This window comes from Telopea speciosissima, chromosome 3, assembly GCF_018873765.1.
Source record: "Telopea speciosissima isolate NSW1024214 ecotype Mountain lineage chromosome 3, Tspe_v1, whole genome shotgun sequence".
Lineage (NCBI taxonomy): Eukaryota > Viridiplantae > Streptophyta > Magnoliopsida > Proteales > Proteaceae > Telopea > Telopea speciosissima.
This window is the reverse complement of record NC_057918.1, coordinates 70,838,375-70,864,792: the sequence shown is the minus strand read 5'-3', so window position 1 is coordinate 70,864,792 and position 26,418 is coordinate 70,838,375. Positions and strand designations below refer to the sequence as shown.

Below are 26,418 nucleotides of genomic sequence, written 5' to 3'. Positions count from 1 at the left end.
GTGTCAATCTCTCTCCTCACATGAAGTGCCCTTGCTGCCCTTGAATGTACTGTACAATGCCGTTCATCCAACAGTGCGAGCTCAAATGACCCAGAGTTTTTAATCTTTCTTCTTGAGCTGCACCGTTGGATGTCGCGTCTGCTATGTGTCGAGCTCTCAAGCCCGAACTGTAATGCACAATTCTAGTAGGTTCGGAGAGCCTTTTCCCAAAAAAGTTTCATTGGTTTAAGGCTCGCCTTTTCCCTTGTAGCCTTTTCCAAAAATCAATAAGAGAGTTGGAACTTGGAAGTGCACCATAGAGGGGGTTAAATGACCACCCCACTCTCCATGAAAGACAGTAATGACTGGAATAATTATCACTTCCAATTCCTCTAATTCCTCTATTAGGGGGAAGTGGACCCCACCTTGGACAGTGTTTTCGGGCAGGTGATAGAGTGATCATTTCTGCTCCTATGTGAGGAATTGGAGGGGGCAGCGAATTGGAGGGGATAACGCTCTGTTGATACCTCCGTGCACTCCCATTGCCCCCCTACATAGAACTCTTCTCACCACCACCCCCTCCACACCCCACCCCATTCCCAACCCCCCCCCACCCAAAAAAAAAAAAAAAACAATCCAATCCAAACCTTTAAACTACTTATTTCCATTGCAAAGATTTCACCTACATATTAGTAAAAGCTTCCCCTTAGCACAATAATAGTAAAGCTCTCCACCATCACCACTCCCTCATAAAATATATGTAGATATAAATACTAACATACTATCGTACGAAACCAGATAATATCATCACCTATACCTTAGTGGACCACCATGGAAACTATAGAACACGAAGGGGTGGGTGGCTGGGTGGGTAATCAGACTTCAGAGACCCAGATTAGCAAAGTCATTGATGGGAGGATCAATCCGATCCATGATCTTCCCTACAACCTCCTTGGATTCCCTGAGTAACTTGATACTCTGGTTGAGCCGCTCACGCTTCGTAGCAATTGATGGAGATTCCTCTAGCAACCGTTCGATCCCACCACCACTAGGTCCCATCAACTCAGCCACTATCTCCTTCTCCATCTCTTTGTTCACCAGCTTCTGAACACTGAACACAAGATGAAGAGCCAAGCAATCCACCAATCTCTGCAACACAGCCTCCCAATAAGCAGTGATTCTCATTCTCATATCAAATGCCTTTCCCAACAGGTCCGGATGGTACTCCCTCAGATGCTCAACTTCCACTTCACCCACGCCTTCTAAGTTCAACTTATTCCAACAGCTCAATTCCTGGATAAATCTCTTTTGTTGTCCCATCAAATTGCTCCATTTTGACATGTATTCTGGGTTACATGTATAATCTGTGAGCTTCTCCATCTCCACCATCTCCATCACTCGTTCAACAGATTGATCCTTCATCTTCCCCACCAGATTCTGCACCGCCCGTCTCATACAAGATTGAAGCTGCGGGTAACCATCTGCGTGGAACATCAACACATAAACAACCACAGCTCCGACGTAAGACCAGATCTTCTCAACAAATTCGATCGGAGTATACGATATTTCCTTCACTCTGCTCTGTAATATGCTGAGAAATCCCGTGCGCGGGATGAAATTGGGAAGCTCAATCCCTTTGGCTTCCTCTAACACCTTAATTTCCTCCACTAAGAACTTTGCCGCAGGGTCTCTGCTCTTCTGGCGTAGTTCTTTGGAGTAGCCATTGAGCATATCCGCCATTCGAGCCGTGCTATGCATCTCCTTCTCATCTGGGAACTCATCAAACTCACCCCTTATGAGAATTTTCCTGAGAGATTCTTTTGTAGACCCAAGAATCTGCATAAAAGCTGTAATTGCATCTGCAACATTGGATAGATGTTTGGGCAATTTGTTAAGCTCGGAAACATTGAGACTCAGCTTTTCATTGATCTTCTTGACAATGTCAGGCAAGCATTTGGCCAGACTAGTTGCTTGGATCTCCACCAGTTTCTGAGCTAAAACAGGGATACCCACAATTGATTTGTTGATCTTAGAGAGCAGGGGATGAGATTGAAACAATCTTGCCTCCTCCCTTCTTGCTTCCTCGTATGATTCTTCTCCAATTCGATTCCTTACACAGACATAACCAAGCCCAATGTTGACATCATCTGCAGTCACCTTCTCAAGAAGACCTTCAGGAGCTTGGTCAGATTTAGTGACCACAGCCAAGGTCCTCTCGCCGGTCTTGTCGACGCGTTGCGACATTCTGATGGATTCGCAGGTAGGGAAATCCACAGTAGCCGATAAGACATTGAGAATAATGCTCTCCTTTGGAGTTATATACTCCATAATTATGTCTGAAATCTGCTCGTAGATGTCTTCAGGCTGACCACGAACAGGAACCCTAGTGATACCAGGCAAATCAACCATGGTTAAATCAGGAACACCTCTCTTCTTCACAACGAGAGTGAGAGGAGTATTGGAGATTCCCTTAGAAGTACCAGCAATCTCAATGGTGGCATCTTCAATATCTTGAGCTACATGATCTTCATCTGTATGAACAACTTGGTTGAGATACTCCAAGTGAAATTCAGAGTCAGGTGATGAGTGTTGTTGAAGCCGCATAATGAGAGGAACACGAGTACAGATGCCTTGACCACGAGGGAGACTGATTCCGGCGAGGGACTCAAGGACACTGGATTTACCAGAGGATTGATCGCCGACGACAACGATGGTGGGGAGCTCAATACCTTCTTTCATGACTTTTAGTTGGCGTAGTTTGTCGACGGTGTCGAGCAGAGGACGAATCCGATCATTGTAAGTGATGTAGAGTGGCATGGAGTTGGGTGTGATAAAATCTGCTGCAACTCCATCACCATTACTGGAATTTCCCAAACCAAACCTCACCATTTTGTTTTCAAGAACAGAAGTACCATTTGGGCATATCGACTTCATTGAAGGAAAAAAGAGATTAGAGAAAGAGAGTTGGGAACAGAGAGAAGAACTAGAGAGAGTAGTATTTGGTGACTATGAAGAAATGGTGACTAAGCTTTATAGACGGTAGAGGGAAGGGAAGAAGCAGAGAAACCAGAGAGTGTGAAAGAATTTAAAGGCAACTGTACACAAAATGTATAATGACAGATTACTATTATTATCTTGACCAATGGAGAAGGAAGCAGGTAAGAAACTCCATTAAATGTGGCAAAAGAAGCTTTTACTAGTGTCTAGGGAGAAAATGGTATTTTCTCCCTAGAGAAGACTTGACTTGACGAAGACCTTTTGATGTGGTTTTTTAATTTTTTTAATGGTCCAAGACTTTGCAGAGAAGGAACTAGGAAGCAGGTTCAGCGGGTTCAAAAAAGATGGCTGTTTTTCTTTCCACGTTTCGAGTTGCTATTGATTGGGTTAGAATGTTAGGGGTCCAATTATTATCATACCTTTGTGTTTAGTCTATATTTGCCGATATTCCCCTGGTCCAAATTTTTTTCTGAGGGATTCCCTCAGAAAAGCATACTTTTACGTCCTTTTCTTCATTTTGATATTTTAAAATGTCTAAATTACCCCTTACAATCAGTCTCTCTGGCTCTACCCACCATACTTTCTACCAAGCCAGTTGTTCTCAGCAGGAGCTCCTCCTTGTTGTTTAGACCTAGATTTTCCTATATCCACAACATCACTAGTGTTTTGCGTAATAGTATGTTGTTATGGTCGCCTAAGAATTCCTGAGATTGGATTCTCCTAACCCAGTTAGCCTTCTTTTACTTCCCTATGTTGATACAAAAAATTAAGGAAGAAAAGGGAGAGGAAGATAAAAGTTCAATTACAGAGTCCAACGTGATAACAAAATTATAGGAGACTCAACTACTAATATAACATGCTTTCTTATCTCTCCATTACTAAATTATAGAAGAATAGTTATCCAACGTACTCTTCCATCTTTTTTTTTTGGTAAAAAAAAAAAAGACTATTTATTCATGCGCACCTAATACTAAACAAAGAAAAACACAATAAATAAAATAGATAGATAACATGATAAACGCAAGGTATGGACATATGATCTCCAAAACCAATGAATAGAAATTGATCCGATCTCATATGCCATTGACAAGGTATAGATAAACAATAGGAGTGCATGTAATTTGTTCAAAAATTTAAGATAAGGGGATTTTTGAGTAAATAAAATGAATATAAATGATAGTAATTATCCCTATTTTTTTTTAATTTTTATGATAAAAAACACTCGGGGTGCTTTTCTCTATGCCACAGTACAACCTATGCCTAGGCTCATGGGAGTGGACGCAATGGCCATCCTGCTCCCCTGCACAGACTGCTCATGTGTCTGGACACACACTACGTTGTAACACAGAGAACATTCTCCCAAAAAACTTTTTACCTTTTTGTTCCAATGAATAACCAAAACTTTATAAGAAGATTTGAAACGTATCTATTCGAGTTTAAATTTTAATTAACAGAGTGAGAACATTGTTTTTGCTGAGCCTGTGCATAATCATGGGTTCAGATTCCTTGTTAACGAAGAAACCTAAATTTTAATATTTTTTTTTCTTTATCTTTTTTATTTTGGCGTCTATTGGTATTGGACGACAACTCAATAATGGAGTTCGTACGATGATTTGGACCTTTTGGCGCAAAAGTTAATAATAAAGCTAAATGCTTGTACGGTTTCTCTCTTTCATTTATCACCAAAAGGGCTATTGAAACCCCCTTCTGGAGGGATCAGATCCTCGTTAACGTGCTAGCGCCTTCAGCGCGCATCCAACGGCTTAGAGCATCCGAGCAAGTATCCCGAGTTCCTCTAACCGTTTAGAGTAAGGGTGTAAATTGGTTCCAATCGTAAGAGGTCAGGATCAAACCGGTCCCATTTACCTAATCAATTCCACATTTGATATCCATAAGCGTTTATTAATGGTTGGGATGGTTCCTGTTCCTAATTGATTCCATGTATGGTTTGAAGATTCAGAATTAGATTACTTGGATCGATCAATTCGTATCGGTATCGGTGGAGATTGATATCTTTCCTAATCAATCATGTATCAATGGATCGAAATGGATGAACGGTAAAAATATATAAAAGAAAAATCTGATTTTTTTGTAGAATAGGAGTAAATCTATCCGATTCAAATTGATATGGTCGGATCCAAATAGGTTTACTGGCCGTGACCGAGACCGATTACTAAAACCCAATTTCACTAAAAAAAACAAAAAAAAAGAATGTTTGTCGATCTGATTGTCGACCGACTAGGTGATAAAATGTATTGAAACCTAACTTATATTACCCTTGGTTTTTGTGAATTTGTAGCTCATGGGTGAAATGGTAACTTAGGTGGAAATAAATCTTCTCCAATTCCTTGAAAGTGCATTGGGGTGCAGTTTGGGCTTGAGAGATCGACACCTGATTGGCGCGACATCCAACGGTGCCAAGCTTGAGAAGAAAGAAAGAAAAAAAAAAAAAAAAAAAAAACTGATTCAATCGACCTCGGACCATTGAACATCGTGCCTGTTAGATGTCGACCTCTCAACCCCAAACAGTCGAACTACGATTTCGAGGAATTGGAGAGGATTTTAATCATAATTAGGCAACGTTTGGTATGCATTCTTGGAATGCATTCCAAGTCAATTTTGCATTCTAGGATAATAAAAATAGTTGTTTTTATCACTCAAGAATGCGAAATTGACCTAAAATGCATGCCAAACATAGCCTAATTGCAAATGAATAATCTCCTCCTCCTCCCCACCACACATGAAAAAAAAATAAAAATACAGCCTACCTGTCGACTACTTAGTGATGACACGTTGATAAGTCTCATGTATACTATCTTCTTCCACATTTCTTTAGTCTAATATTCTAATCAACATATTGATTTTTTGTTTTTGGGATTTTCTTCCTCTCAAGTGCAGTGTAGTGCACCACACTTAAGAATCTAACCGTAAAAACATGGTCAGTGACATATTTTTATCCTCTCAAGTGTTGTAGGGTATTACTGAGCCCAATATACTCTCAATCAGAAAAATAAAAATCCAATCTTCTCTTAAATAGAAATTCCCCGATCGGCAAGATTGACACACTGTTGGAATTTTCAGATTCAAATCTTCCATGTATAGATCGTCATCGAATAGGAAATAATTCTATAGAAGATTCAATGCTTCCATAATAAGAACAGCTTTAATTAGGAAACTATGTGAACCAAGGTTTCCATTAAAATCCCGTTCCGAAAGTGTATCTCCATAGCAGATCCCATACTTTCTATAATAGGAACCTTCCAATTCATGTAAGTATTGCTGAGATGATTGATAAGAACTTCCAACAATAGAAGATGCAAAACTGGCCTGCATCAATACTAGAGCAAAAGTTTGAAGCTAAACCTTGCAAAAGAAATTTCATCGCACGGAAACTAAATACTAGTTTTGTGAGCATTCGATGAGCATCTATCATCTGGTAAGTCTCAGCCCCAATGTACCAGTCAACATGGAAATGTAAAAGTCCTAAAATCAACAACTATAATAACTTAGTTCCCTTGTCTGAAAATACTAGAGCAAAAGTATGACAAAGGTTAAGAACTGAGATAGGATGGTATCCAAAGTAGAACTCCAATATCACGTACATGTGGCTAATATAGGATCCCATAATATTGACTTAGGGCTAATCCAATGGGTATATATCCAACAGTACCACATCAGACCTCTCTGTGGTTCAAAATGGCAGACTACTAAGACAAAGTTATCTTAATGGCCCTTAGAGGCTAATGTGGCTTTCTCCTATAGGGAGAGTAATCGTGCGGCAGATTTCTTGGCAAATTGGGTCTGTGGCACTCAAGTAAATAGTGTTTTTATGTCGCAGTAGGAGCTCCCGCCTAATCTCTCTAGCATTGTTAGAGAGGATAAGACAGGTCTTCCCGTGTTTTGGTTTTAGGGAGCTTGGGTTCTCCCGGTTCAGTTGTACGGGTGAGGCGTTTTTTTCTTGCTGGAGAGGTCTAGTGAGTGATTGTGTCCTTTTGGGTTTGGGGTAAGGCGGGCTACGTCCCCCCCCCCCCCATGTATTTCGATTTGATTTTATCTAATAAATTCCTAGGGGTCAGCCTGGGTCCCAGATAATATTCGGAGTAAAAAAAAAAAAAAAAAAAAAAAAAAAACTTATCTTGATAGAGTTTTGTAGGACATTTACCTGCCAATCTTCAACCAGATTTTTTCCTCCCAAAGTCAATCATACCTGAAGATATCTCACCATATTTTTCCTATTGTTGAACGTACTAACGTCGCTCAGAAATGCATTTTTGCGTAAAGCGATTTATGATGTTAATACTTGGAAATACAGTAAAAATAATTATCAACAGTTGATGGCCATCAAAGATACAATAAACAAGTGCAACTGCCAACAGACAGTGGTCTGTTACACTCTTAACTACGTAGGTTTGATTTACGTAAAAAGAGTTTTGCGTATTTGTTTCTTAGCAGCTCATTTAGCATCTATATTTTGTGGATAGGTAGGAGTTCCAGCTCACGTTTACGTACGTATGAGAATGGTTCACAGCCATCAAGATGGGAATCCACCCCATGTGGGACGTTCTCGTGAGCCCAACTCGACAGGTAGACCCCAAAGTCCCTACTTATATTCCATTTCATTCCTAAAAGGAATTTGTCATGTGACAAAATAGACATAATCTAGACTATGGAGAGTTCACGGTTGTGGCCAGAGCATTAATAAACACACAGACACATGCATGAGAGGATATTTTATTGAAAAAGGAAAAAAGTTCTTTGAGATGCCTATGAAAGGTACCAGAGAAGGAATCTGGTTCCTTTTTTTGGTACGAGAAGGAATCTGGTTCCTAGCAGTTCTTTTATGAGCGGGTTCAAAAAAGATGGCTGTTTTTCTTTCCACGCTTCTAGTTATTATTGGGTTAGAATGTAGGATTGGTGGTATGGAGTACTAGCCTACTAGGTCTAGGAGATATTTGTTGGGGATAATTTTTTTCCTTTTTTTGATAGAAAAGAGCTTTACTGTTCATGTGGCCTGCACTGGACTTCAAACATACAAAAACGATGAAGCCAAGGAGTGAAAATCGGTCAATCTATTGTACACATGATAGATAGGGTCAGGGCCTTCCTAATAAGGGCATCTGCAATAGAATTCAGATCCCTTGAACTAAAGTGAAAAGAAACAGAAACAAAAGAAAAACATAGAGATCTACAATCAGCAAGGGCCACTGTCGCATCAAGAGGGTGTAAGCAAGTAGCACCCCCTGTAGAAAAGTGACAACCTCACTGTTATCCGACTCTAGCTGCAGATGGGTAACTTCCAACGAGACGGCCTTTGACAAGGCTGTACAAATAGCAAGGGCTTCTTCTCCATGACCCACAGAAGAGAAGCGATAGGGCATCGAGAGAGCATTAACCTGAATTAATATCATACCTTTATATTTAGTCTATATTTGCCGATAGTCCCTTGTTCCATACTTTTACCTCCCTTTCTTCCTTGATATTTTAAAATGCCTAAATTACCCCTTACAATCAATCTCTCTGGCTCTAAACACCACAATTTCTATCAAGCCAGTTGTTCTTAGCAGGAGCTCCTCCTTGTTGTTCAGACCTAGATTTTCCTATATCGACAACATCACTAGTGTTTTGCGTAATAATATGTTGTTATGGTCGCCTAAGAATTCCTGGGATTGGATTCTCCTAACCCAGTTATCTTTCTTTGACTTCTCTATGTTGATACAAAAAAATAAGGAAGATAAATGAGAGAAGAGAAAGGAGAGGAAGAAAAAGTTCAGTTACATAGTCCAACGTGATTATAAAATTATAGGAGACTCAACTACTAATGCAACATGTTATCTTATCTCTCTATTACTAATTTATAGAAGAGTAGTTATCTAACGTGCCTTTCTATTTTTTTTATTATAGAAAGAAAGACAATTCATTCATGCACACCTAACACCAAACAAAGAAAATCACCACACATAAAATAGATAGAGAACCAACACGATTAAGGTGGCTGTCAGCATGGTATTGTACTTGATGGAAAGAAAGCCATGAGGGATTTCAAGAAGATGAGTCCCATCCCATTCCTTTACTTGATCTTTCTTCAACAGCTTGAAATTGGGCTCACATGTGGAAGTCAATTCGGCTATGAACCGACTGATGTACTGAATCCGACCAAGAAATCCTCTGATTTCTTTCTGGGTCTTTGGTGATGGTGTGTTTGTTATTGCCTTTACCTTATCTGGATCTACTTCTATTCCTCTTTCACTCATTAGGAATCCAAGAAGTTTTTCTGTTATAGTTTCGAACGCATATTTCTGGGGTTCAGTCTCAATTTGTATTCTTTGATCTTTTCAAAGAATTTTTCCAAAGCTACAAAATGCCCCTGACGATCAATTAATTTGACTAAAACCTTAATGATCATGTCAGGTATGTCTTAGTAAAAGCGAGAAAAAGGTCTCCAACTTGTCCTCCTACAAGAGAGGAAATTTTTTGGTGACAGATTTCAAGGGTCTTATGGATTAAGGAGGGAAAAAGAAATACTAATTAAGTTTTTCCATACGATGGTGTATAGTGAGAACAAAGAGAGCTGGAATTGAGAAAATAAAAGCTAATGATGGTAGTTGGTTTACTAGTGTGGAGGAGGTGAAGGCTGAGGCGGTGTGGCATTTTTCGAATATTTTTTCATCACAAAGTTGTGGGTTTAATGAGGGGTTGTTAAGTGTGTATCCCAAGCCTGGTTTCAGAGGAAGATCATAATTTTCTTCTTCTTTCCCCGTCCCTCAAGGAGGTGAAAGATGCGGTTTTCTCCATTTCCATTGATAATGTGTTGGGTCGTGATGGTTTCTCTGGGCATTTTTTCACCTCTTGTTGGGAGGTGGTGGGTGGCGATGTTTGAGCAGTGATTAAAGATTTTTTCACAAGAGGTTTTTTGCCAAGAAGTTATACATCGGCCCATCTAGTTCTCATTCCGAAGAAAGAGAGCCTTAAGGTAATGTCTGGTTTTAAGCCTATAAGTCTATGTAATTTTTCTTACAAGATTATTGCGAAAATTATTGCTTCAAGATTGGCCTCTATCTAGTATCTTCCCTAATTTAATTTCAGAAGAGCAGGGAGCTTTTGTTCAACGCAGATGCAATCATGACAATATAGCGTTAGTCCAAGAGGTGGTGCAGGATTTGAATAGGAAGACACAGGGCGGCAATGTGATTCTTAAGATGGATATGGCCAAAGCTTATGACCAATTGGAATGGAAGTTTCTCTATGTGGTGCTATCCAAATTCGGGTTTGCTAGGGCGTGGATTGATTTAATCAAGAAAACCATGAAAATTGTTGGTTTTCAGTGGTATTGGGTGGAGGTCCGATTGACTTTTTCAAATCAACAAGAGGTTTACGGGGATCTTTTATTTCCTTTATTCATTTTTGTAGAAGAAGTGCTTAGCATGGGACCAAAGAATCTGTTTGTGGAAGGCAGAGCAGCCTATTTTCAACTTCCTACGGCCTGTCCAGGTATTTCTCATAGTCTCTTTGCAGACGATATGATTATTTTTACAAAGAGTTTGAAAAATTCTTTAAAGTAGATTATGGGATTTATTGGTAGATATGAAGGGTTCTCAAACCAACTTGTTAATAAACAAAAAAGTTGTTATGTGATGACTTCTAAATCTTCTAAGGCGTAGTCAAGCATGGTAGGGGATTACAACAGGTTTTGTTAGGAAAGCTCTGTCGAATACCTACTTGGGGGCGCTGCCGTAAACAGGAAGACTCAAGTTTGGACCTAAAATGGACCATAGGGCTGATTTCATGGTAAAAGCTTGCCACATAAGAGTATATTTTGAAAATGATAGCTCATTATAATACATGGAAGGGAGTTACCTACTTATTTGACATGAATTCACATAATTCATTTATTATAATTTTCATTTTGAACATAAAGCAGTCCATAAAAATTGAGCTCAGATGTTATAGCATGGCCATACATCAAGTATACAACTCAAGCCACAATTTGCCATGTGGCATTATATGCATGTAGGAGAATGTTGGCTGATGTATGTAACTGCAACGTAGACCTTGTTAGAAAAACAATGTCCATAATGGCGATTTGCAGAAGAAAAACAAAGTTAAAGAGAAGACAATCACACAAGACAAGATTTTAAGTGGTTCACCTCCAAGTAGGAATGCTACATCTACGGCCGAGTGATAGAACGATTTCACTACTTCTTTGAAGCAAAAATACAAAACCCTCAATCTCACACCCTCTCGAAGAGATAAGAAAACCCTAATCCAGAAAGTACAGAACTGTCCCAAGAAACCCAAGATCCATTCGGTCTGGTTTGGACCTGAACCTAATATATGTTGAAATAGATATCAAATCGAAGATCTCGATGAGCTCTACAGGGGTTAGGGCCTATGGCGCTTTTGTATAAACTTTTAGGCCATTCTAGTGATTTTTGAAGGTGAAACGACCCGTCGAAGAATCACCACAACACTTTCGAGACTGAGATCAGGCTTCACCTATAAGAGACCTTACCCCCCTTATCCAATAAACGTTGTGGTTGAGTAGTTGAGGCTCAAGGAGTATCAATCAATTAGATACAAGGAACATGTAGCATACTAAAAGATGCCATCACATTCACCAAGGTGGAGATGGTTTTAAGGTAACATACAAGTCCATGGCTTCAAAGAAAAAGTAGAGTTTTCATTAAACTCTGCCGCTTTAGAGAAACTTGAAGATGCCATTAAGAAACCCCAATCTAAGAGTTTCACTGTGAAGGAAAACGTCCGGTGGTTGCGCTTGGTGGATAAGGATAGACCCAGAGGTGCAATTGTGTTGAATGGTAAGGCAAGACGATCAATCCTATGAAGAGTAACTACCCTCCTCCTTAAGTTTTATTTTCTTTCAAAACTGCCACAAGAATACTTATGGAAGCCAAACCAAGAAGGCTATAACCAGAACTCAAAAGGGTCATCAAAATAATATCCTTAAAAGTCAGGTTCTTCCCAGCTCGAGCCATGACTGAAACATAAATTGTATGAGTCATGGATAACGAGTTGGACATTGACAATATTTCTGTCATCTTCTTTTATTGTAAGCAATTTGGTGTATTTTAGGGGGTTTTGGGTTTCTTTGTGCCTAAAAGAACTCTGGTATTGAAATCCATCATGAATGAGTACTAAATGTAATGATCAACAATCACAGGTTGTTAGAAACAAGGTCGTGCTTGGTCTAGAGAAGGCGGATCCAGTCTGGGTAATGAAGAGTATTGAAAAATGGATAGTTAATTTAGACTTATCCCGCCCCCCCTCATTTTCGTCCCATGATGTTTTTTCTCATAATGAGGAGTTAATATTATCTAATTTTTCCCATTTGCCGAAATTCAGTTATCTTGTTTTAATCTATGCAGGATATCAGATACCAGGAGTGAATTCAGCAGGATGGTCTTATATATTTTTGCTAGATGACAAGTTTGCTTTGTTTGCTGCAGGGAATTTTAATTCGTCTCGTCATATGGAACCAGAATTAATTAGTATCCGTATAGGTCTCGAGCATGCGTCCAGCCTAAGGTTGAAGGTGAAAGAAGTGTGGTGCTCTAATCAACGGATTGCCGAGTCTCTTCCAACTCCAACACATACTCCTTGGCCTTGGCCTCTTCTCAAGGAATTTGTGTATATAAATAGCATAGGACAAGACATTATGTTTAGTACTAAGGGAGACCCTTTCTGTTTTCAGTGGCTTATAACCTAGCTAAAAATGCTCAAGCAAGGAACTGCATCTCAGTATCTTTTGCCTAGTTGTAATATATTTTATTTTCTCATCAAAAAAAAAAAAAAAAAAAACAATCACAGGTTGTGAAAACAAAGGAAATTTATCCTTTCAGTGCACCACACTTAAGAATCCAATCATCCACCCAACACTTGAGAGGATAAAAAGATGCCGCCACTGCCCATATTTTTACGGTTAGATTCTTAAGTGTGGTGCACTACACCGCACTTGAGAGGATGAAAATCCAAAAAAAAAAAAATCAATATGTTGATTAGTACATTAGAGTAAAGAAATGTGGAAGAAGATAGTATATATGAGACTTATCAACTTGTCATCACTAAGTAGTGGACAGGTGGGCTGTATTTTATTTTTTCCCCATGTGTGGTGAGGAGTAGGAGGAGGGGATTATACATTTGCAATTAGGCTGTGTTTGGCATGCATTCTAGGTCAATTTCACATTCTTGAGTGATAAAAACAACTATTTTTATTATCCGAGAATGCAAAATCGACTTGGAATGCATTCGAAGAATACATACCAAACATTGCCTAAGTATGATTAAAATCCTCTCCAATTCCTTGAAATCGTAGTTTGGCTGTTTGGGGTTGAGAGGTCGACACCTGACAAGTGTGATGTCCAATGGTCCGAGGTCGATTGAATCAAGTTTTTTTCTTTCTTTCTTTCTTTTCAAGCTTGGCACCGTTGAAAGTCACGTCTACCAGGTGTCGATCTCTCAAACCCAAACCACACCCCAGTGTACTTTCAAGAAATTAGAGAGGATTTATTTTCGTCTAAGTTACCATTTCACCCCATGAACAACAAATTCACAAAAACCAAGGGAAATATAAGTTAGGTTTCAATACATTTTATCACCTAGTCGATCGACAATGATGGACCCATCTCTTAAAAAAGTGATTACAAACATTCTTTTTTTAGGATGAAATTATAAATATTCTCACTCGTACATAAAGGAAGGTAAGCTTTGGCCCTTTCTCCTTGGTGATGAATCAGTGAAAGGGAATAGAGACATCATACAACGCGTGAATCGAACCTCTATTATTGAGTTCTCGATCCAAATGACAAACAGGAAAAAGAAAAAGAGTTCAAAGTTCTAAAAGTCAAAATCTCAAACTATTTTTATTGCTTAGAAATGGGGTGTAGAGGCCATTTAGCGTGCCCTGTGTTAGGGCACAGGGCCATATGAGCTATACGATCAGGAGGCGTTCTTTTTGGCCATTTAATTATATTTGGATGCTTAGAAATGGATATTAAGTTAGTTGTTTTCGTAAAAACATTTGGAATTTTGTACATCAAAATAGTATTTGGAAACAGGGTTTTAGTAATCGGTATCGGTCATGGCCGATACTTATTTGGATCGGATCGTTTCAATCTGAATCGAACAGATTTACTCTTGTTCCACAAAAAAATGATTGTTTTTCTTTCTTTTTTTTTACATTTTGACCGTTGAGATCCATTGATACAGGATCGATTAGGAAAAGATATCAATTTCCTCCGATACCGATACGAATTGATCCATCAATCCCACCCATTAATAAACGCTTATGGATATCAAACTTGGAATTGATTAGGTAAATGGGACCGATTTGGTCCTGACCTCATACGATTGGAACCAATTTACACCTTTACTCCAAACGGTTGGAGGAACTCGGGATACGTGTCCAGATGCTCTAAGCCGTTGGATGCGCTCTGAAGGCGCTAGCACACTAGAGAGGATCTGATCCGACCAAAAGGGAGTTACGAAAAAAAATTTCAATAGCCCTTTTGGTGATAAATGAAAGAGAGAAACCGTACAAGCATTTGGCTTTATCATTAACCTTTGCGCCAAAAGGTCCAAATCATCGTACGAACTCCGAACTCCATTATTGAGTTGTCGTCCATTACCAATAGACGTCAAAATTAAAAAGATAAAGAAAAAAAATTTTTAAAATTTAGGTTTCTTCGTCAACAAGGAATCTGAACCCATGATTATGCCAAGCAAAACCAATGTTCTCACTCTGTTAATCAAACTCGAATGGATACGCTTCAAATCTTCTTATAAAGTTTTGGTTTTCCTTGGAAAAAGAAGCTAAAAGTTTTTTGGGAGAATGTTCTTTATGTCGCAGCGCAGTCTGCTTTCAGGCAGATGGATAGCTTTTGCAGGGGGAGCAGGGTGGTCATTGTGCCCATCCCCATGTGTCTGGACGCAAGCTGCGCTGCGGCACAGAGAACAGCGCCTGAAGTTTTTTTTTTTTTATCATAAAAATAAAAAAATAGGGGTAATTAGTATCACTTCCTTATATTTATTTTATTTACTCAAAAATCCCCTTATCTTAAATTTTTGAGCAAATTACATGTACTCCTATTGTTTATCCATCCCTTGTCAATGGCATGTGAGACCGGGTCAATTTTCATTCCTTGGTTTTGGATATCTTATATCCATACCTTGCGTTTATCATATTCTCTATCTATTTTATGTGTTGTGATTTTCTTTGTTTGGTGTTTGGTGCGCATGAATGAATTGCCTTTCTTTCTATAATAAAAAAAATAGAAAGGCACGTTGGATAACTACTCTTCTATAAATTAGTAATAGAGAGATAAGATAACATGTTGCATTAGTAGTTGAGTCTCCTATAATTTTATAATCACGTTGGACTATGTAACTGAACTTTTTCTTCCTCTCCTTTCTCTTCTCTCATTTATCTTCCTTATTTTTTTGTATCAACATAGAGAAGTCAAAGAAAGATAACTGGGTTAGGAGAATCCAATCCCAGGAATTCTTAGGCGACCATAACAACATATTATTACGCAAAACACTAGTGATGTTGTCGATATAGGAAAATCTAGGTCTGAACAACAAGGAGGAGCTCCTGCTAAGAACACTTGGCTTGATAGAAATTGTGGTGTGTAGAGCCAGAGAGATTGATTGTAAAGGGTAATTTAGGCATTTTAAAATATCAAGGAAGAAAGGGAGGTAAAAGTATGGAACAAGGGACTATCGGCAAATATAGACTAAATATAAAGGTATGATAATAATTCAGGTTAATGCTCTCTCGATGCCCTGTCGCTTCTCTTCTGTGGGTCATGGAGAAGAAGCCCTTGCTATTTGTACAGCCTTGTCAAAGGCCGTCTCGTTGGAAGTTACTCATCTGCAGCTAGAGTCGGATAACAGTGAGGTTGTCACTTTTCTACAGGGGGTGCTACTTGTTTACCCCCTCTTGATGCGACAGTGGCCTTTGCTGGTTGTAGATCTCTATGTTCTTCTTTTGTTTCTGTTTCTTTTCACTTTAGTTCAAGGGATCTGAATTCTGTTGCAGATGCCTTTATTAGGAAGGCCCTATCTATCATGTGTACAACAGATTCACTGATTTCCACTCCTTGGCTTCATCGTTTTTGTATGCTTGAAGTCCAATGCAAGCCAATTGATCAGTAAAACTCTTTTCTACCAAAAAAAGAAAAAAATTATCCCCAACAAATATCTCCTAGACCTAGCAGGCTAGTACTCCATACCACCAATCCTACATTCTAACCCAATAATAACTAGGAAGCGTGGAAAGAAAAACAGCCATCTTTTTTGAACCCGCTCATAAAAGAACTGCTAGGAACCAGATTCCTTCTCGTACCAAAAAAAGGAACCAGATTCCTTCTCGTACCAAAAAAAAGGAACCAGATTCCTTCTCTGCAAGTATTGGGCCATTAAAAAAATTAAGAAACACATCAAAAGGTGTTCGTCAAGTCAAGTCTTCTCGTAGTGAAAATACCATTTTCTCCCTAGATATTAGTAAAATCTTCTTTTGACACATTTCATGGAGTTTCTTACCTGCTTCTTCTCCATTGGTCAGGATAATAATAATAATAATCTGTCAGCCTTTAAATTCTTTCACACTCTCTGGTTTCTCTGCTTCTTCCCTTCCCTCTACCGTCTATAAAGCTTAGTCACCATTTCTTCATAGTCACCAAATACTACTCTCTCTAGTTCTTCTCTCTGTTCCCAACTCTCTTTCTCTAATCTCTTTTTTTCCTTCAATGAAGTCGATATGCCCAAATGGTACTTCTGTTCTTGAAAACACAATGGTGAGGTTTGGTTTGGGAAATTCCAGTAATGGTGATGGAGTTGCAGCAGATTTGATCACACCCAACTCCATGCCACTCTACATCACTTACAATGACCGGATTCGTCCTCTGCTCGACACCGTCGACAAATTACGTCAACTAAAAGTCATGAAAGAAGGTATTGAGCTCCCCACCATCGTCGTCGTCGGCGATCAATCATCTGGTAAATCCAGTGTCCTTGAGTCCCTCGCCGGAATCAGTCTCCCTCGTGGTCAAGGCATCTGTACTCGTGTTCCTCTCATTATGCGGCTTCAACAACACTCATCACCTGACTCTGAATTTCACTTGGAGTATCTCAACCAAGTTGTTCATACAGATGAAGATCATGTAGCTCAAGATATTGAAGATGCCACCGTTGAGATTGCTGGTACTTCTAAGGGAATCTCCAATACTCCTCTCACTCTCGTTGTGAAGAAGAGAGGTGTTCCTGATTTAACCATGGTTGATTTGCCTGGTATCACTAGGGTTCCTGTTCGTGGTCAGCCTGAAGACATCTACGAGCAGATTTCAGACATAATTATGGAGTATATAACTCCAAAGGAGAGCATTATCCTCAATGTCTTATCGGCTACTGTGGATTTCCCTACCTGCGAATCGATCAGAATGTCGCAACGCGTCGACAAGACCGGCGAGAGGACCTTGGCTGTGGTCACCAAATCTGACCAAGCTCCTGAAGGTCTTCTTGAGAAGGTGACTGCAGATGATGTCAATATTGGGCTTGGTTATGTCTGTGTAAGGAATCGAATTGGAGAAGAATCATACGAGGAAGCAAGAAGGGAGGAGGCAAGATTGTTTCAATCTCATCCCCTGCTCTCTTAAGATCAACAAATCAATTGTGGGTATCCCTGTTTTGGCTCAGAAGCTGGTGGAGATCCAAGCAACTAGTCTGGCCAAATGCTTGCCTGACATTGTGAAGAAGATCAATGAAAAGCTGAGTCTCAATGTTTCTGAGCTTAACCAATTGCCCAAACATCTATCCAATGTTGCAGATGCAATTACAGCTTTTATGCAGATTCTTGGGTCTACAAAAGAATCTCTCAGGAAAATTTTCATAAGGGGTGAGTTTGATGAGTTCCCAGATGAGAAGGAGATGCATAGCATGGCTCGAATGGCGGATATGCTCAATGGCTACTCCAAAGAACTACGCCAGAAGAGCAGAGACCCGGCGGCAAAGTTCTTAGTGGAGGAAATTAAGGTGTTAGAGGAAGCCAAAGGGATTGAGCTTCCCAATTTCATCCCTCGCACGGGATTTCTCAGCATATTACGGAACAGAGTGAAGGAAATATCGTATACTCCGATCGAATTTGTTGAGAAGATCTGGACTTACATCGGAGCTGTGGTTATTTATGTGTTGATGTTCCACGCAGATGGTTACCCACAGCTTCAATCTTGTATGAGACGGGCGGTGCAGAATCTGGTGGGGAAGATGAAGGAGCAATCTGTTGAACGAGTAATGGAGATGGTGGAGATGGAGAAGCTCACAGATTATACATGTAACCCAGAATACATGTCAAAATGGAGCACTTTGATGGGACAACAAATGAACTTTATACAGCAATTGAGCTGTTGGAATAAGATGACCTTAGAAGGCGTGGGTGAAGTGGAAGTTGAGCATCTGAGGGAGTACCATCCGGACCTGTTGGGAAAAGCATTTGACATGAGAATGAGAATCACTGCTTATTGGGAGGCTGTGTTGCAGAGATTGGTGGATTGCTTGGCTCTTCATCTTGTGTTCAGTGTTCAGAAGCTGGTGAACAAAGAGATGGAGAAGGAGATAGTGGCTGAGTTGATGGGACCTAGTGGTGGTGGGATCGAACGGTTGCTAGAGGAATCTCCATCAATTGCTACCAAGCGTGAGCGGCTCAACCAGAGTATCAAGTTACTCAGGGAATCCAAGGAGGTTGTAGGGAAGATCATGGATCGGATTGATCCTCCCATCAATGACTTTGCTAATCTGGGTCTCTGAATTCTGATTACCCACCCACCCACCCAACCCCTTCGTGTTCTCTCTTCCATGGTGGTCCATTTCACTGAAGGTGTAGTTGATGATACTGTCTAGTTTAGTACTATGGTATGTTAGTGTTAGTATTTATATTTACATGTATTTTCTGGGGAAGGGGAGGGTGGTGGTGGAGAGCTTTACTTTTATTGTGCTAAGGGGAAGCTTTACTAATATGTAGGTGAAATCTTTACAATGGAAATAAGTAGTTTAAAGGTTTGTATTTGGATTGGTTTTTTTGTTTTTTTTTTTTTGGGGGGGGGGGGTTGGTGGTGAGAAGAGTTCTATGTGCGAAGAGGGAGGCCCTGCCTATGTGTGGGGCCAATGGGACAATGGGAGCACACGGAGGCATCAACAGGGTAGTTAAAACACTGAAGAAAATATTGATTCAAAGCTTGAATTGTATGCCGTATTGATTTATATTTATACAAGAGAGTGGAGGTTTAGTTACTCTATGATTCTAGGTATTCAAATAGATACAAGTATATGATAAGGATAAGAGATAGTTAGGACAAGGATAAGAGATAAGATCAGTCTCCGTTTGGCTAGGAATACGGTTATTATCCCCCCTCAAACCAATGGGACTGCTAGTCATAGTGAGTTTGTCCTGTAATTTCTAGAAGCGCGGGGTGGTCAAACCCTTGGTGAAGAGATCCACAATCTGGTCTTGCATGGAGATGTAGTGAACCTGCATGTCTTTCCGAGTTGCACGATCACGCACAAAATGGTAATCCACCTCAATGTGTTTTGTGCACGCATGGAACACGGGATTCGCTGCAAGACTAGTGGCGCCAATATTGTCGCACCAAATTGTTGGAATAGCCGGGATATAAACACAAAGATCCTTCAGAAGACTGTGCACCAGGACAGTTCAGCGGCAGTGACGGCCAGAGCACGATACTTAGATTCTCTGCTAGAGCGAGAGACAACTGGTTGCTTCTTGGCAGCCCATGAAATGAGGTTTGGACCCAAATAAATGCAGTAACCAGTAATCGAGCGACAATCATCAACATCACCAGCCCAATTGGCGTCGGAGTATGCCGCAATATGTGAAAGAGAGCATGTGGTGAGGAATAAGCCATGATTGATGGTGCCCTTGAGACACCTTAGTATGTGCTTTACAGCTTCCCAATGAGTAGTACGAGGGGTGTGCATGTATTGGAACACTTGGTTGACTGAGTATGTGACGTCGGGTCTGGTAAGAGAGAGGTATTGCAGGGCTCCAACAGTATTACGATAGAGAGTGGCATTCTCTAGAGGATCACTAGCGTGAGCAGATAATTTAGCACCAGATGTAACTGGAGAGGAGGAGTGTCACACCCCCATCCCAGACAAGGGATAAAATACATTATAAGGGGTGACTAGGACAACGCTTGTCATCCTATTAAGCTGCCAGGATCACTGACACAGTGTCCCAACGCACAGTCATAACTAATATTAAAACAATATAATATCAGAGTGCGGAAAGGAAAATATTACATTCCAAATGACCAGTAGTTTTGCGGAAGCGTATAAAATCAATAATTACAAGATGATCAAAGCCTAGATGATAAATACTGTAGTTAATCCATTTTTCATTACCATCTAATAATGATTAACAAGGGTATAACAGTAAATGTTTTTACATGGGCCTACGCCCTAAAATAAACAAAAGGGGAACAAGTCCCTAGAGTTCTCACGGCCCGTAGGCACAATTGTCACAAGGACACCCGTTGCCATGTTCCTCTAACACAGCTTCCGGCTCCTCCGTACCTGCATCATAATCTAAAAATTGTGTACACGAGGGGGTTAGCTCTCCACTGAGCCAGTGAGGGGATGGGGATGCACAAACACACAATTCACATAGTCCAATGATGCATGCATATGTTAAGTAAATTTTCCACCTAACATCACAACTAAGTCAATGGCATATGCTACTGTGACAACTCGGGAGACACTGTGGGTCACTTAACTTATCGCCACAATGAAACCTCAATTGTCACCTGGGACCTACGCCGATCGAAGCCTCCAAGACCACTCAGTGGCAGACCCCTGATAACCAATACTACCATGACTGGCCTCTCCCACCTCCACAGAATCCGGTGTACTGATTACCCAACACCTAAACCCCTGTTGGTAAGGGTCGTAGCATAAGGGTGTAAAATCCTAGCCACAGCTACATGCAAGTCCTATCGTCCCGAGAGGTAATCCGGCGCATCAACTTTTCATCCGGTTTAGTGCCCGGTTACCAGCACGGCACGGCGCATACAGATTCAACATGACATTCAACATAATTTCTTCATAATTATATATATATCCGGGGTTCAGACCGCACCCACCGCACCGAGACCCATCAAAGTAAAGCATCTCCAATTTACATCATAACATTCATATATAAAATATGTAATATGCACAAGCATGCTTAATAATTTATAATGATGACATAATATACAATGCAATAATAATATCAAGCCCAAACAACCAAACCCACTCACAATATGTGTTATGCCCCGATGTTATGAGTTATCGCCGAAATCAAGTAACACGTCACAAGATGAAAACTTTAAACCTAAATAAAGAGTGAAAATAGGGTTAATTAAGTAAAGGGACGGATCCCCAAAAGGTCTCCCATTAATCATTTAAGTATAAGGTTTCAGAAGTGAAGTGGTTGCAGGAGTGGTTTCATGCCCAAATTCTGCAACCACATGTAAATCCTAGGAAACCCGGGGCCCAGGACAGTTTTAGTCAAGGTCGGATGCAGATGTGGTTTCAGAAAACTGAATCCGAGTGTAAATCCTAGGAAACCAGGGGCCCAGGACAGTTTTAGTCAAGGTCGGATGCAGATGTGGTTTCAGAAAACTGAATCCGAGTGTAAATCCGACCTTCACAGGGGCCTTCTCGGAAAGGTAATTTCAGGGTGGTTTCTTGCAGGTCTGAAACCACATGTAAATCCTAGCTAACCAGGGGCTTAGGATAGTTTTAGTCAAGGTCGGTTGCAGGTGTGGTTTCAGAAAACTGAATCCGAGTGTAAAACCACATACCTGCAGAACCGAAAATTGAAGGGTTTCTCACTAGGGATTCATTTTCCAAGGGGTTTAAAGGTAGGGAGGCTTCAAGAAAGCTTCCTCCTAGGTCCATTAGGGTTCTAAGACCTCATTAGGTCCATGTAATCCCATGGATTTAAGAGAAAACAAAGAGAACCTAAATTAGGACATAATATGTTAGAAACCTTCAATTTCTTAAATGGAAAGAGATTACTTAGGCTTAGGGCTTGTAATGGAGTGAAATAACTCCACCATAGTCTAGGTTTAGAGGTTCCATCGATTCCTTAGGTTCCAAGAGAACCCTAGGTCGAATTTCTCCCATTTCCCAAACCCCAAAACCCAAAATAGAAGAAAAGAGATGGGATTGAATGGCTTACCCACCCCCAGGTAGAAGGCTCCATGTTGAGGCTCCAAGAAGTGATCTTCAAACCTCCAACCAAGATTCTCCACCCTTCTTCCTCCTTTTCTCCTTCCTTCTTTCTTCTTTCCTTCTTTCTTCTTTCTTCTTTCTTCTTTCTCCTTTCTCTCCTCTTTCTCTCTTCCACGATTTAGGCTAGATGGGAGAAGAAATGAAAATGAATCCTTCTCCCCCCCCTTTGTCTTATTTATAGAAAATGGGCTTGGGTCCTTTAAGTTAAATGGGTCAAATAGTTAAATGGGTGGATCCAAGATAAATGGGTCATTAGGCCAAATGGGTAGTTTAAGTTAAATGGGTCAAGAGGGCTTAATGGGTTGACCCATGGTCTTATTTAGGGTACAGGAATGGGTTAACCCATCTTTGGGTCAAATAGAGTCAAATGGGCCCTCAAGTTGAATGGGCCTCTTAACTAAATGGGTTTGCCCACAGGTTTCAAATAGAAAAGAACCCACTTGGGGATGGGTCCATCCACCATGGGATTATAAGCCCATCACACGCTCCCTTAAATAAGGGGGACCCACAAATAGAATATTCCCAACTCAACTAAAATAGCCCGGGCGGTCTAAATCTTGACCCGCACTTCGAGGGCATCGAGGAAAAAGATAAATAAATAAGCCAAGGGCTAAAACTTACTTCTCCATTGCCATGGTGTGTCAATGGTAAGCCCGTATCATGGTCAATAATTTGTAACTGGGTTTGACCACCAGTGAGAACAGCTCACCAGCACGTGGCAGTGATAACCACACGTCACGGGGAAGAAATAATAATTAATTATGATCCGGGGTGCGGGTATAACATCCTCCCCACCTTACAAGAAATTTCGTCCCCGAAATTTGAGGCAGCTAGGGTCTCAAGTGATAAGGACTATTGGATAACAACATCCCAAGTCACCCACATCTTGAACTAAGTCAAAGGTCGAGTCAAGATGAGGCAGTGTCCTACATGGCACAAGCAAGTCAGGTTCCACAATTCTCTTTTCCTTACAGGGTCACATTACCACAGGGGTGTGGTTCACAATAACCCTAGAAAACAGGGTTCCAACTACTAAGTTAAGTCTCAAGGAACAGAGTTCCCTAAATCTTCCAGATCAGGTGATACCATTCTAGCCTTCACTACTCTGGTCAGTCTTGGGTTACAGGATTTAACCTGTCCATGTCCCAACATAGGGTTCACATTCTGAAGGCTTTCACATCTGGTTGTCTCATTACCTAACCCAACTTTAGAATGATTTGGAATATTGATGGAATCTCCTATTGTTCACTCCCAGTACGGAGGGAACGCATTTGGTGATCCATTACCCCATTCATATCTGTCGTTGGAGAAGATTTTGTTACATCCTTCAGTTTTAGCTTTCACAACCTTTAAACCTATAACACAATTATCCCACAGGAAAGAGTCCACATCAGTCCTCTTTCGAGAACCAACAACCTTTACTAGCTTTTGTCCAAGTCAACTCTTTAAGCAGTCTCCATAATTTAACCTATCCGGTCATTAAATTCATTCTTCATTACCCTAAGGTTTGGTCAACCAAGGTCAGGGCACCAACTAGTTACACAGCAAGGTCGATGTAAGGTCATACTTGTAGTACCAGAGAATCACTCTAGTCACACAAGTCCAAGGTTCTAAGGGATATCTATATATATTTATCACACCAATATGTAGGCATAGATTCAATAATTACATTCAAATCCCTATGGACATATTTGTCATCTAGGTCAATCCACCAGAACAAGAAGTTCTCAGGTACGGTTCACTAAGTCTTTTTTTTTTTTTTTTTTTTTGGAAAGTCAAATCATGGTGTAGGACTTTCTCTATGAGTCTAAACAAGGTTTGGATGGACCAAGTAAAGTTCAAATAGAGTCGTCACTAGCTTGAGGTGTTATGAATGACTTCCAAATACACGTGACCTTCATGGCTTACTCAAATAAACCAGTCTATTACTTTCCTTTCCTACGCACCCCATTGAGGGTCTCTACCCGTATAGGTTTAGGTTTCTCTATCCATAAGGTTCGGGTCTTTAAATTCATAGGATCGAAGGTCTTTATCCTCAAAGGTAACTCTTCTTCCTTTATGTAAGAGAGGAGTCACAGCGGTTACCAATGCCTGCTACTTTTTATTAGCTGGCCCAATCGGGTACAAGTCCTAACCTCTTTCAATTCAAGGTATTGACTAGACTTAGGTGGTTCCCACAAATGGGTCACACAACGGGGTGTCCGATCTAGGGTATAGGCACATAATCATCACATATAAGTGTAGTCAAAGGTCTCCAAAACAAGCTAAAAATCCTAAAAGAAATCGGGTGGACTCACGAGCGACGTCAGCACTCGGGTGCATTCATGGCCCCTCCGCGAAAATAGGGAGAGTGGACTAACGGGCGGATGTGGAATGCGAATCCGTTCGTTTGTCCAATCTCAAAAGTCTCAATGGCCAAGAGGGTTTAAGTCAAACGGATTTACGGACGGATGCATGAGTGTGGATCCGTTCGTTGATCCGCACAGATTTATAATGATAATTTCAAGTTTTATGCGGAGTGGATTCACGATAAGTGGATTTGCTCGTTCGTTCATTTGCAGAAATTTAATATAACAGAGCCGCGAGTTTTAAAACTCACTTTTGGCTCCAAAGAAAGGAACATAACCGCAGGGAGAAAAAGCTCTACAGGGACTTCCTTTCAAGCTTCCCTTGGGTGGTTTTTCTTGTAATCTTAAGCCTCAAGGTTTAACTCTCACTTGTTCAAGATATGGCTTTCTTCCCATTCCTACTTTCTCTTTTCTTGGATTTGGGATGAATCATTTCAAGTTGTGATCATGTCTTGACTTTGCTTGTAATCTCATGGCCATGTACACCAAATCCATGCCAAATCGATTGAGACTAGGGTTTTTGGGTGTAAATCAAGTCCTATTTGATCGATGGCACCACTAAGTTGTTGGATCCTTGTTTGATTATTGCATCTTTTATAAATTTCAAGTCTTTGCAAGCATTTTAGAGATTGTTGCTAGGTTTATCATATATAGTTGAATTTTACTTGGATTATGTTCAGGTTTTAGTTATAGTAAAATCCTCAATTCACAATATTTTGGGAAAACTCTCCAAGTTCAAATCTAATTCTTTTACATGCCATAAAATCTCATAGAAAATTATCCCATTGTCTTATCTTCAAGCATATTCTCTTGTATACATGATCGTTAATAAAAATCCTTAGAATCTTTCCTCTTTTCCTCAAATAAATAATTCTTGTCTTTTGTTGGGGTATTTTCATCCAATAACTTGTTTGTTTGATATTGGTTGGGATGTAAAGTCGCCAAAAGTATATGTTGTTCACATTGATCTCATTATTCACATCCACGCATTAGGAATCTCACATGGATTTTACATGTGCATTGATCTTATTCATTTCTCTTCACTCCAAACATCTTCCTATGGTTATCATGTCTCATTTCCCTTACATGCTCTTGTCACAATACAATTTTCACATCTTATAGGCATTTCACTTCTATACTTTTATTTGCCAAGATAAAGCTTAAGTTACCGGGGTAAGATATGCCACAAGAGAGGCGAGGGAAACATCAAATAGAAGTAATAAAAGCCTAACATAGGTTGGTTCATCAAGACAGGGCAAGAAAATCCTTTATGGCTTGGGCGGTTTTAGGTGTGGTTTCGTAAGTTGCAACCACGGGTAAATCCGAGCTTTCACAAACCAAATTTGTTATTAGAAATTCACGGATTCTCAGTCGGTTTCACAAAATTGAATCCACGGATGAAACCGCATGGCCCAAAATTAAAATTTTAAAACCCACGACTTAGAGGTTTATTTCCCTCCTTCAAAACACAACTCTAATACATTTGAAGAACCAAAAGCCGTGATCGTTCTTGCTCTCTCTTCCCTCCTCGGTGGATTTTAGTGCTCCAAATTACTCCTCAACAACATCCAATCGCATTCAGGTAAGATCTTTCTCTCTCCCATCGAGTTCTCTCAAGGAGAAACCCCAAAACACAATTTAGGTTTTGGAAACTTGGGGTTTTGCTTTCTTTTGCTCAGTAGACTGTTCACAATCTAATCTTAACCATTTTCTCACCATAAGCAACCTATACAAGGGCTTGCATACGATCTTGGCATCTAACTCAAGGATTTAGGTTGGATTTTGGAAAAAC

At 40.2% G+C, this 26,418-nt stretch overlaps 1 protein-coding gene across 1 annotated transcript; it reads right to left on the bottom strand.

The window, feature by feature from the left end:
- Positions 1 to 859: 859 nt before the first annotated feature.
- LOC122655539 (dynamin-related protein 4C-like) lies at positions 860 to 26,160 on the bottom strand (the record flags this gene model as incomplete). The annotated part of the gene is made up of 2 exons (XM_043849731.1): positions 860 to 2,810; positions 26,139 to 26,160. Coding segments are annotated over 2 exons (1,971 nt in total), but the record flags the coding sequence as incomplete, so codon positions are not given.
- Between the last annotated feature and the right edge of the window lie 258 nt (positions 26,161 to 26,418).